General features: G+C 48.3%; 1 protein-coding gene across 1 annotated transcript in view; it reads left to right on the top strand.

The window, feature by feature from the left end:
- Window positions 1-13,435, top strand: part of LOC309555875 (phosphatidylinositol 5-phosphate 4-kinase type-2 alpha) — a 256,610-nt gene that overhangs the window by 174,823 nt on the left and 68,352 nt on the right. Inside the window, exon 5 of the mRNA XM_082258043.1 lies at window positions 519-615. Coding sequence (XP_082114169.1) covers window positions 519-615 — 97 coding nt within the window. The remainder of the gene's footprint in view (window positions 1-518; window positions 616-13,435) is intronic.

Raw genomic sequence — 13,435 nt, 5'->3', positions numbered from 1 at the left:
GTGTTTGCAGGAAAGAAACTTGCACCGTCTATGGGCTGCCTTAAGCCTCGTACATACTAGTGTTTTTTTCTTTTCATTCAACCCAGCAGGGCTGAACAGAAAAAGAAGTGACCGCTCAGGAGGAACAGCTGTACTAACTGTTCAACATTAGTACAGCGATCTCCTCTGCTGTACTATTGTGTTCTGATAGGGGGACGCGCCCCCCGCCTAAACACTCCAGTCTGACCAGGTGCCAATTGGCAGACCTTTTCGGTCATGCACCTTTGACATAAGCTGGGCCGACTCCAGTACACACCGTCTGAATATCAGCTGATCTCTATTGATGCGGCCGATGCTGCCCGACATTTGGCCCGTGTGTACTAGGCTTTAGTCCCAGAGTTGTCCTAAATAAACATTATAGTGCATGCAGATAAGGAATTCAGGAATTGTTCAGAATGACCTCTGGTGATCTTCAGTAAGGTATTGAGTGGGGTTGGCTTTACATGCTCAGTCTGATATCTGTTGCTTTTGTTTTTCAGAGAAAACATGCCCAGTCACTTTAAATTTAAAGAATACTGCCCCATGGTCTTCCGTAATCTGAGAGAGAGGTTTGGAATTGATGATCAAGATTTTCAGGTAGGAAAACTTAAGTTTCTTGCTTGCTTTTCTTGCTTTCTGCTCATGCACTTTATAAAGGTTCCTTTTACACTGATCAGTTTTTCTTCTGCTTTTGCCTTACCAAAAGCTGAAGACCGATGCATGACCAATTAATCCTATGTAGTTTTTTACACTGGTCAGTTGCATTTTTAAAGTCCTGCTTGCTGTATTTTTGATATGTTTGGTGTGGTAAAAATATGCACCTTTCTATTGAAATGAATGGAAAACGGATAAAAAAATAGAGTAAAAAATGCACCTGTGGTTTGCGTTTTTGGAGTCCTATGTCCTTTTTTCACAGGTGCAAAATGCACTGGAAACGTAGTAAAAACATGGCAGAAATGCGGCAAAACACATATGCTTTTTTACCGCGTTTTTGCAACGAAGCAGTGTGAAAATAGCCATAGACACAGATGTAAAACTGGAGGAACCGTTGCCAAGCAGGATTTGGGCCCTTTAATACCATAGGTCACCCACATACACAATGCTGTTTTTATCTCTCTACCCATGTGATTGGACAACAATTCACACTTTCAGCCATATAACTGAAACCATTAACACATGTCCCAGACTTAGAGGCTTTTCACCATGTAAACAAAACTTTTAAAAAAACAACCACTCACCTGCCCCAGGATCCAGCGATGTCCTCATCACTCCCGGTTCTTTGCTGGTCTTCAGGCGCCGGCATCTTAACTGTAGTTAAAGTGGAGTTCTGCGCCCCCCCCTCTAAAATTTAAAAGTCAACAGCTACACATACTTTAGCTGTTGACTTTTAATATTAGGACACTTGCCTGTCCTAGAATCCAGCGATGTTTGCACCGCAGCCGATGTTTCCATCGGCTGTCAGGTGCTGCCGCCACCATTACTGGTAAGGGAACCCGGCAGTGAAGCCTTGCGGGTCCCTACTGCACATGTGCAAAGCGCTCGCTAATTGGCCTGATAGCAGAGGGAGAGAAAGCGAGGTCCGATGGAAGTGGGGACAGGGGAGAACATACATTTTCTTTGGGTACAGGGTTGCACAACCACGTAATTGTTAGTTGAATTAATGCAGTGCTGGGGGGGGGGGGGGTTAAACCTTCTGGGTCTGAAGTAGTTAAAGAATTTCTGGATTTTGCAATCAGCCAAATTCTTTTTGAAAACTCATGTCACTGTGTAAAGCAATCTGTTCTCATTTCTGGACTTTTGAAAAAAATTGTGAGCATTATCTGTGTCCTTTTGAGATGGGAGATCAGCAGTTCTGAAGTTACATTGAGTATATTTTTAGAGGGCGGTTATCAGCAATTTCAGCATTCATTTATCTCTGAGATTGTGTGTGTAGACATATTTATTTTCCTGTAAAGGAAGTGGAAAGTGTTGTGGAAAAGCAAAAAACATTTTTTAGGTAGGTTTGTGACAGAGAAAACTATTAACTATGGCAAAAATACAGTTCAAAGGTGCCCACGGGACTTCAGGGGACACAAATCATATTTTATAAAAAAAAAAGGTATACGGTAGTTTATTATTCGGATACAAAATCTAAAAACATTTTTACAGTCACATTAAAAGGTTTTAGGACATGTTTTTCAAGTAGATACATATAGGGAATTATAGTTACTTAAATCATGACATCACTGGTGATCCAGGGAACAGATGGCTATAAATTGATTCTGGACGCGTTTCGCGACAGCACTTTTCTTAGGAGAAATATGTTTAAATATCTGAAAACAGAGACCAGGCTGTTAGAAGATAAAAAAAAAACAAAACCCAACAGTAGCCGCATTTGATACGCAAAGTATGAAGATCCAGTTGAGACAAAATATTTAATTTTAATTGAATATTCCTATTGCATAAACCTCACAAAAGTGGGTACGAACGCAGCAAAAATACGGGAATTGCCCAATGGTCCCTACTGTCTTCCCCGGGAGTTGTGGAGGGGGTGGGGGGGTCGGCGCCAAGTCAGTCCCTAAAATGTCCCAGCTGTCTCATGAAGGTGGGCGATAATAACTCTGGAAGTAGGGGAAAAATACATTCCATGAGGGAAGACACTACATAGAAATATAGTGATGATATACACCGGTTAGCCATAAAATTGTGATCGGTAAAGGGGATATCTCGTTACAATGACATCTGAAAATTGGTGGGATATATTAGGCAGCAAGTGAACATGTTGTCCATGAAGTTGATGTGGTGAAAACAAAAAAAAATGGGCCTCGCAGTTTTCTTTGCGTTTGGGGCTGTGAAGCCCATGGTGACCCGTGTCCACAGCCAAAAGCTTCTACAATGGTCACATGAACATCAGAACTGGACTACGAAGCAATGGAAGAAGGTGGCCTGGTCTGATGAATCATGTTTTCTTTTACATCATGTGGATGGCTGGGTGAGTGTGCGTCACTTACCTGGGGAAGAGATGGCACCAGGATGCAGTATAAGAAGGAAAGTCGGCAGAGGCAATGTGATGCTTTGGGCAATGTTCTGTTGGGAAACCTTGGGTCCTGCCACTCATGTGGATGTTACTTTGGTGTTCATGCCTCAATGAATCAGGGCTGTTTTAGCAAAAGGGGGCCATACTTAATATAAGGCGGGTGGTCATAATGTTATGGCTGATCAGTGTATATAAACAGGTCAAGTCACCAGGTGCATATAGATAAGAGGGGGAGGTGGGAGGTGATGTGATTGGTGAGGTGTGCTGTGAAACAAAGGTTCTCAGCCAAGAAATAGGAAGACTAACCTAGTAATATCTACCAGGAAGGTCGAGATGAGAATAGGTGAGGTCGAGATGAGAAGAGAATTACTCCCACCTAATCTATTAAAGAGGAGTTCCGCCCCCCCCAGGAAAAAAAAAATAAAAGTCAGCAGCTACTAATACTGTAGCTGCTGACTTTTAAATATTAGAACTTACCTGTCCAGGGTTCCCGCAATGTCTGCACCCGCAGCCGATTTTCGTATCGGCTCTCGGGTGCTGCCACCATTCAGGGTTTGACAGCTGGTTCCCTACTGCGCATGCGCGAAGCGTGCTGCACTCTAATTGGCCAAGTGGTGGAGGAACAAGGAGGGGGGGCGAACTTGCGAAGGGACGGCACCACGGCATTTGTTTTCCGGAAGTGGGGAAGGGTAGGTTTGAAAAACAGTTGCCTGTTCCCCCCCCCCCCCCCTCCCCCCTGAAAGGTGCCAAATGTGGCACCAGAGGAGGGGAGGAAACAGATGAGTGGAAGTTCCACACTTGGGTGGAACTCCGCTTTCAGTACACACACACACACACACACACACACACACACACACACACACACACACACACACACACACACACACACACTTGTACATGCCAGGCTAATGTAATTAGTTGTGAATATACTTCTATAGGTGTGCCTACTATAGCCCTGTATATATATATATATATATATATATATATATATATATATATATATATACAGGGCTTTTTTTCAGGGGGAACGCAGTTCCGGAACCTCCAGTCTGAATGTATGCAATAGCAAAGGGATGCTGGGGCCAGTGGGGTGAGCTGAAGGGCCTATTGATGCTGGCTGATGGGGGATCTATTGTTGCTGGAGTGAATCAATTGTTGCTGGCGGGCATTTTGTTGTGGGTGGGGCTATTTTTGCAGTGGAGGATTTATTGTTGCTTGGGGGAACTATTGTTTCTGGGGGGCTATTGTTGGGGGGGTCTATTGTTGCAGGGGAGGATTTATTGTTGCTGGGGGGCTATTGTTGTTGGGGGTCTATTGCTGCTGATTGCAGGGAATCTATTTTACTGTTTTTTTCTATTGTTGCAGGGGAAGATTTATTGCTGCGGGGGGATCTATTGTTGGGGGGGGGGTCTATTGTTGCTGATTCCAGGGGATCTATTTTACTACTTTTCAAGTTATCATTAACAAATTCCATACAAATGACCTAGAACCACAACATGATACTTGGTTCTGTATTCTCTAAAGAAGGGGGGGGGGGGTACTAGGAGGTGGGCAGAGGGTGGAACCAAAGGACAGCGCTCGGAGGTGAGTAGGGAGTAGAGACAAGGGGTGACTCAGAAGAGGGGAGTACCTGCACCTATTCTCGAAGAAAAAAAAGCCCTGTATATATATTTATATTAACTACTGCAGTGCTCACACGGGTGTACCACCCTATAGACAGTGGAACTAAACCCACCGATTTTACAGTCATGGCATGCCTCTGGTGAGAACTGTCGATGTCCGCTCTCGACTGAACCTTCAAGCCCTCGAATAGCTGGTGTCATAGCTGATCACATGTGCAGCACCATGGCAATTGCAGATCAAACAAAGACTAAGATGGCAGCATTTCCTTTTTTTTTTTTTTTTTTTTATATAAAGGGTTAGTTCACCTTTACACAAAAAAAAAATGAATACCCCCTTGTTAATTAGGAGCATTTAGTTGTCTGTTCTTCTGCAACTGTGACAGGCTGCAGAGAGAAGTGAGAGCCGGAGCTGCATCCTCTGATCTCTCTGCTCATCTGGGAGGAGGATTGTTAACCTGGCAGACCCTGCTTATGTAGTGTAATCACTGCACGGGCAGAGAAAGGGATGTTAGCTGTGTGCTGACAGCTCATATCTCATATGACAAGGTCACACCTGGTGGGCATCTGCAGAAGTTTTCTATATGGAAAACGGTCATATTCCCTCTAATTAGGGGCAGACCTGAACTAGTTGTTGTTTCACTCTGAAAACAGAAACTGGTGAGGGTGGCACAAATGGACCTGAAAAAGGTCTATCTGCATAGTTAATGTGACACTCACCACCTCTGACAGTTGCACCAATATGGTGGCTCAGGAAGTTTAGTTAATTACCCAGAATGAGGGTTAAAGCAGTATTCAACCTGAAAGAAAACATTTCATATTTCAGTTTATCAATTCCTGTAATGTGATGGCTGCAATCGTTTTTTTTGGCTTTCTATCTTCTATTTACAATTAGTGACCTGTCCAGTAAGTCTCTTGTTTTTCAAAAGAACCAACTCTCCTGCAAATGTATTAATTACAGGGATGAGGCAAACCATTCAACAATGACAGCGGTAGTTCAAATAATCCGTTTTTTCTTATTGAAGTAAAACTTTCTTTCCCAAAAGGGAAAAAAAAAAAAAAAAACGGTTTGCTGTAACTGCTTATAAAGTGTTAGCTTGAGTTTGTCTTCAATTTCTTAGATGTGTTAGCAAATTTAAATACACTAACATCCCCCCCTTCCCCCAGACTGACAGTGCAGCTGTCAAAATGTGCCCCTGTGCTCCTTGATCCAGAGTGGAGGAACTCCAGTACTTGAGCAGTTATTCATTTCAATTGCCAGAATATTCAAGGGCTAAATGCGCCTAATGTTTAGGCACGTCAAGCGCTCCTCTCCTGAATGTGCAAGTGATGGTGTTTTTTTCCTGCCTCTAAACACCTGTAAATGTCTATGTGAATGGACACATAGGCTAACACTGAGGGGCATTTACAGCAGGGCTTGACAAATTTGCTTTGAATCTAGGAGCCAGCTAAAAAAGGAACCAGTTTTTTTTTTTTTTTCACTTAGGCTACGTTTACATGTTAGCGTAGCGGAACCGTGGGCAGAATCACTGCAGTTCTGCCCGCGATCCGGAAATCATTGCAAATCGCGGGTTGCCTGTGCGTTGCCGTTGATTTGCAATGGCACCCCAAATGCTGTGCGATGTTGCCGCGATTTCCGCCTGCCGAATCGCGGTAACATCGTGCAAACAAAATCGCGGGTCGCATGACGCCCAAAAAAGGTACAAGAGCTTCTTTGGGGCATCATGCGACCCGCGATTTTGTTTGCGCAATGTTACCACTGAGTAAAGAGATACCCAACATGTCAAACCTTTAACCTGTCAGTACCCTATATTTTCCATAGGCGAGTCTTTAAAACCCTCCTAAATGTCATCAGTTTAACGTTGGGAAGGAGGGCTGGCACTATAAATATTGCTTCTGGCGTGTGCGGTGATATGTAACATGTATCACAATCATTTTTTTTAGGCGTAGGCGTCCGCTGTGTGCGTTTACGTTTGTACATGCGTATATGTGGGGGTAGGGGGGCCTACATTGTTTTAGGGAGGGATTTTCTGTGCTTGGGTGTAACTTTTTTTTTTTTTTCTTTACAAAAACAGAGGGGCTTTATTTGCAGATAAGCAAAACCATATAACTGAATACAAACGTAAGTCCAGCACATTGTTAGACAAATAAATCTATGTACATAGTATAGTAATGTCCGACCAGGAAAATCATAGTGAAATCGGCACACAGCAAAAAATAAAATAGAATGGTAAACCGGGATATGCGACACATCACATTACCGAGGGGAAAGGCCACCTCCATTGAAAGAAAGAAAGGTCTACCATTACCCAGGAACCCTTCAAAAAAGGGAGATGGGGGGGGGGGGGGGTATAAGAAACAAAACATTGGAAGACAGCAGGGAGGAAGAAGGGAGTGATAAAGGGAAGTTGGCGTACCTGTCATAATAAGAAACTGGGTAGCCTACATTCATCAGAATGGGAACCTCTCAGGTCAGGGTCCAGGGGGAAAATACTTTTCTCTTACGTCCTCCGACAGTCGCCGCCTCTTCATATTCGTCACATATGGGGTATTAGACTTTGCTCCAAAGGAGTAGCTAGGCAACAGAATATGTTAACAATAAAGCTTTAACATATCCCACCCTCAAGGGGTGGTCCCCTCAGTCAATACCCTCCTACTTCCTGCAACCATATCTCAGTTTTAATGTCTAGCTTGTCAGGAGTGGCTGGCTCTCTCTGTGCTGGGACTTTCTGTCCCAGACTCTTTCTTCTTTTTAATATTTTGTTTGAGTTTTCTCTCTATCTTTACTTAGCTGTTATTTTTGTCAGCATTAGTTAGTTCTTCGGACGAAGAGGATCATGCGGACTGGGTCTCGGGCTGATCCCCCTGGTCGCAGGTCGTGGGTCAGTGGCTTCCCAGTCTGCCATCGAGCGTTCAGCCAGGTAACGCTCCTGGCACAGTGAACGACCCATCCCTGTTCGGTGCAGGGATGATTGGTGAGGTGGCTACCTCACTGGACGCTGTGCGGTTTCTTAACCCCCATTTTGTGCGTCTTGAATTGCGACTCTCCCTGCCTCATGTGCAGCGGCTTGTTCGCCTGTGCGGGTTCCCCACGCCATGTGAGGTAAGTGTATTTATGTGGGGACCTGTCTGTCTGGGGGGGTCTCAGTCTGGGACTGTGTAACCTGCCTTTAATCACACTGCTTGTCTCCCTATCTCTCGGCTGCATGCTGTGGGCTGCAGGGGGGGGGGGGGAGCTGTATGACACTGTGTGTGTCAGGCTGGGCAGTGTGAGAAGCTGTGTGCTGTGGGGCATGTTTTTTCTTGGCATGTTTGGGCATATACAGCGATCGCTGCGGCGATCTAACATGTATCCTTATATTGGGATGTAATGTGTGTGTTTTTATGCACTGTGGAGCGGCGTTTTCGGCGCCAAACGACGCCATTTTACCGGCGCCCGCTCCGGCCGCATGGTTTACATGCACGGCGGCCATTTTCTTGTAGCCTCCATAGGCTTACATAGAGCGCCCTGGCAGCATCACTTCCTCTTTCCAGGAACACCGATCGAGGCAGCAGCAGCAGCGGGGTCTCCTCAGGTTTTATCCTTCTGTTCTTGCTATCCATTGCCTGTATTCAGTTTGTATATTCCCTGTGGGGGTCTCATTGTGCCTGAGTGTGGTGCGGTGGGCTGCGCTTGCCGCGCTTGCTAAAAGGGGGCAGTTAACCCTTGGTTGTCTGGCATTACAGGGGCAATGGATTCTCAGGAGGGCAAGTTTCCTACAGTATTGGTGGAAAGCCAGGGGACCGCTGTTTCCCCCCCAGGGGGGGATTTAGCCACTATTGTGGCTGGCCTTGCTGCCCAGGTGCAAATGCTGGTGGCTGCTCAATCTACTAAACGGCCCAGAGTTGCTCTGTCCTCTGATTCTGAGGGTGAAGGTGATGGGGCTGTTCTGGCAGGGACCTCCTTATCGGGGTCCCGCTCCTCTCTTGATCTAGTGGGGTCTGAGGTAGAGGCTGAAGTTGAGGGGGTTGATAATTCTCCCCCTGGCTCGCCTGAAGAGCTTGCAATCATGGATGAGTTGATTGCTTCCATTAAGCAGACGCTACGTTTGCAGGACGAAGTGTGTCCCCCCGCTGCCTTGGCGGCTTATGGGACGCAGAGGAAACGCAGGACGCCGCAGGTTTTTCCCTGCAATGCTGATTTTCAGCGCGCTGTTAAGGATCAATGGCGCGATCTGCGCAAGCCTTTTGCGGTACCAAGTAAATTCAAGCTGCGTTATCCTTTCTCGCCTGCCACTGATGAACGGTGGTGTGTGCCTCCGCCAGTGGATCATGCAATTGCGGTTTTGAACAAAGCCACTGCGATTCCTGCAGAGGGTTCCCCTGTTTTCCGTGATGCCACGGATAGGAGACTGGAGTCTCTTGCCCGTCATACTTATTCTGTTACGGGTTCTATGCTTAAGGCTCTGTTTGCTTCTCTCATGGCGGCCCAGGCGATCGCAAGTTGGACGCAGATGCTTAGGCGCGTCCTAGTGGCCGATTCGGCCTCGGCGGCGACCCTGGATATGGTGGATCAGATCCACCAGGGTGTCATGTATCTGTGTGATGCGGACCTGGACCTGATTCCGTTGGCTGCACGTGTGCACAGCGTGGCGGTGTTGTCTCGCCGCCTGGTTTGGTTGAAATGTTGGTCGGTGGACCAATCTTCACGTAAGACCTTAGCCAATCTGCCTTATGATGGGTCTCGCCTTTTTGGGGAGTCCCTGGATGTGTTGATTAAGGGGATCACCGGGGGTAAGAGCACTCTCTTGCCCCATTTCCCCAAGGCTAAGGGGGCTTCTGGGAAGAAGCATGCTAATTTTCGGCCCCCTCAGGGGTCCTTTCGTGCCTTTCGGCCGCACTACAAGGGCAAACCGTTCAAAGACCAAGGCTCTCAGAAGAAGCCCTGGTCTGGGAAACAGAAGTCCGGCCAATCCGGACCTGCAGCCCATAACAGTTCGGCCTGAAGGGGCGCCCTCACCCAGTTTTGGGGTGGGGGGACGCTTGCTCGGTTTTCTTCGGCCCTGGTTGGCCCGTGTGCGGGACAGATGGGTTCTGGAAATCGTTCGATCTGGTTACAAGATCGAGTTTCTCTCTCGGCCGGAGAGCAGATTTTTTCCCTCAAATCTTCAACTGTCTCCAGAGCGCCTGCGGGATCTGCACCTGGCGGTGCGGGACCTGAGGGCTCAGGGAGTGGTGGTTCCGGTGCCTCATCGGGACAGATTTCGGGGGTTTTATTCCAATCTGTTCACCGTGCCCAGGAAGGAGGGCAAGGTTCGTCCGATTCTGGACTTGAAGGCTCTGAACCGCTCTGTGCGGGTTCGCAAGTTCCGCATGGAATCCCTGCGCTCGGTGGTGGCTGCCCTCGTTCCGGGGGAATTCATGGCCTCCATCGATTTGAAGGATGCGTACCTTCACATCCCCATATTCGAGGGTCATCAGAGATACCTTCGATTTGCCATTGCGGAGGATCACTACCAGTTCGTGGCGTTGCCCTTTGGTCTCGCCTCGGCTCCGCGGGTCTTCACCAAGGTGCTTGCACCGGTTCTGGCATTATTGAGGGCCCAGGGCATTTCTGTCCTGGGGTATCTGGACGACATTCTGGTTCGGTCTGCGACCAGACAGGGTCTGGAGGAGGACCTGTCTGTCACAATGCAAACTCTGCAGGAGTTTGGTTGGACGATAAATGTTCCAAAGTCGACACTGAGTCCGTCGGTTCGTCTCCCCTATCTGGGAATGATACTGGACTCGGTGCAGGCGAAGGTCTTCCTGCCGGAAGACAAACTCAGGACTCTTCAGGAGGAAGTCAGGTCCCTCAGGGACGTTCCACACTCGTCTCTGCGGACGTGTATGAGATGTCTGGGATTGATGGTCTTGGCCTTCGAGGCGATTCCTTTCGCGCAGTTTCACACGCGGGGTCTCCAAGCGGAGATCCTGTCCAGGTGGGACGGGCGACCTCAATCTCTGGATCTTCAGATCTCGTTGAGTCATCGCACCAGGGAAAACCTTCTGTGGTGGCTCCAGTCCCCGTTGGTGTCCGGGGGCAAGTCGTTTCGTCCGATCTCGTGGACGGTAATCACCACGGATGCCAGCCTGTCGGGCTGGGGTGGTGTTCTGGGCGTTCTGTCCGCCCAGGGGACCTGGTCGGAGGGGGAGTCTTCCCTCCCGATCAACATTCTGGAATTGCGTGCGATAAGGCTCTGTCTTCATCGCTGGATGGACCGGCTGCAGGGCTGCCCGGTTCGGGTGCAGACGGACAATGCCACGGCGGTGGCCTACATCAACCACCAAGGGGGCACCAGGAGTGCCCGAGAGGCTCGAGAAGTGGCCGACATTCTGTCTTGGGCCGAGACTCATGTCCCGGCGATAACGGCGGTTCACATTCCGGGAGTGGAGAACTGGCAGGCGGACTATCTGAGCCGCCAGACCCTGGATCAGGGGGAATGGTCTCTCCACCCGGCTGTCTTCCAGATGTTGTGCGCGAAGTGGGGTCTTCCAGATGTGGACCTGTTCGCGTCTCGCCTCAACTACAAGGTGAAGAGGTTCGTGGCACGGACGCGCGACCCTCGGGCAGACGCGTCGGACGCGTTAGTGGCCCCGTGGCATCAGTACAGGCTGATGTACGCGTTTCCACCGATTCAGTTGCTGTCCAGGTTCCTTCGCAGGTTACACTCGGAACGCAGCACGGTGATTCTTGTGGCACCGGACTGGCCTCGCCGGTCCTGGTACGCAGACCTCGTGAATCTGGCGGTCGACGCCCCTTGGCGTCTGCCTCTTCGAGACGATCTACTGTCTCAAGGACCGATTTACCATCCTGCTTTACAGTCGCTGGCTTTGACGGCCTGGCTGTTGAGACCGAGGTCCTGAAGGAGAAGGGTCTCTCTCCAGAGGTCGTTCATACTTTGATCAACGCGAGGAAGTCTTCCTCGGGGAAGGTTTATTACCGTACTTGGAAGGCCTATTTTGCCTCGTGTGAGTCCAGGGGGTTTTCACCCCGCACGTACTCGGTTTCCCGTGTGCTGTCTTTCCTTCAGACTGGTGTCGATCAGCGTTTGGCGCTGGCTACGATAAAGGGTCAGGTGTCTGCGCTGGCCGTTCTGTTTCAACGTCCCGTGGCTTCCAACTCCTTGGTTGGCACCTTTATTCAGGGTGTGCGGCATCTGGTTCCTCCTAGGAGGGATCCTTTGCCCCCTTGGGACTTGAATCTCGTTCTATCTGTGTTACAACGTGCTCCTTTTGAACAGATCAGGGAGATCTCGTTGTCTATGTTGTCCAAAAAGGTCGCCTTTTTGGTGGCGATCACTTCGGCTCGCAGAGTGTCGGAACTGGCGGCTTTGTCCTGCAAGTCTCCGTACCTGGTTGTTCATTTGGATAAGGTGGTCTTGCGACCTAATCCTTCTTTTCTGCCGAAACGAGTTTCGGAATTCCATCTTAACGAGGATATTGTTTTGCCTTCGTTGTGCACGAAGCCTAAACATCCAAAGGAGATGAGATTGCACTCTCTGGATGTTGTTCGGGCGATAAGGGTTTACCTTAAATCGACTGAGTCTTTTCGTAAGACGGACTCCTTGTTTGTTCTTCCAGAGGGTCCTCGGAAGGGCATGGCGGCTTCGGCCTCTACCATCGCCAAATGGATCAGGCAGACCATTGAACAGGCCTATGCCTTGCAGGGGAAGGTTCCCCCTGTGCCTGTGAAGGCGCACTCTACTAGATCTCTGAGTACGTCTTGGGCCTGCCGTCATGGGGCTTCTGTAGCCCAGGTGTGTAAGGCGGCGACTTGGTCGACCGTGCACACTTTCACAAAATTCTACAAAGTAGATGTTCAGGCATCGGCGGATGCTTCCTTTGGCCGCAAGGTTCTTAGTGCGGCTGTTCCCTAGGGTCCCTTGTTGGGGACTCCTGGCTGTTGGGATAGTTTTTTGTATCCCCTGGGTTTTTTGTCTTTTCCTGGGTTGTTGCTCCTGTTGAGCACTTATTTTTGCTGTTGCCCAGCTGGTTTCCTTCCTTTGGTAAGGTTCCTTTCTTTGATGTGGAGACTGCGTTGCCTTTCGGCGCGGATGCGTTTCCCACCCCTCATGTTTGCACTGCTTTGGGACGTCCCCATATGTGACGAATATGAAGAGGCGGCGACTGTCGGAGGACGTAAGAGAAAACGGAATTTTTGTAAAATCTTACCTGTAAAATTCCTTTCTCTGAGTCCTCCGACAGTCGCCGCCCCCGCCCCTCTTTTGGGGTTTGAATGTATACTCTACTGCTATTCCACTAAAACTGAGATATGGTTGCAGGAAGTAGGAGGGTATTGACTGAGGGGACCACCCCTTGAGGGTGGGATATGTTAAAGCTTTATTGTTAACATATTCTGTTGCCTAGCTACTCCTTCGGAGCAAAGTCTAATACCCCATATGTGACGAATATGAAGAGGCGGCGACTGTCGGAGGACTCAGAGAAAGGAATTTTACAGGTAAGATTTTACAAAAATTCCGTTTTTCGAATAAAATCTCCAGGGACACCCCCTATTTAAAGGAGTAATTTTATTTAGCGGGAAAGCCGCATTCACCATAGCCTCCCAGGAGGTCACATCAAGTTGGACCAAAGAGGATCATTTCACTATAATTTATTTTTGCCATAATAAAGGGGATACGATCTGAAAAGCCTAGAGTGTTGAGAACGTTGCTGGAATTGTTTGGATGTAACTTTATTTTACCATTAAAAAAAAAAAACATTTTTTTTTTTTTACTTCACTTTATTCCATCACATAGGGAAC

The sequence above is a fragment of the Pelophylax lessonae genome (genome assembly GCF_965119305.1).
Source record: "Pelophylax lessonae genome assembly, chromosome: 5".
In the NCBI taxonomy this organism is placed as follows: Eukaryota; Metazoa; Chordata; class Amphibia; order Anura; family Ranidae; genus Pelophylax; species Pelophylax lessonae.
This window is presented reverse-complemented; position numbering and strand designations above follow the sequence as displayed.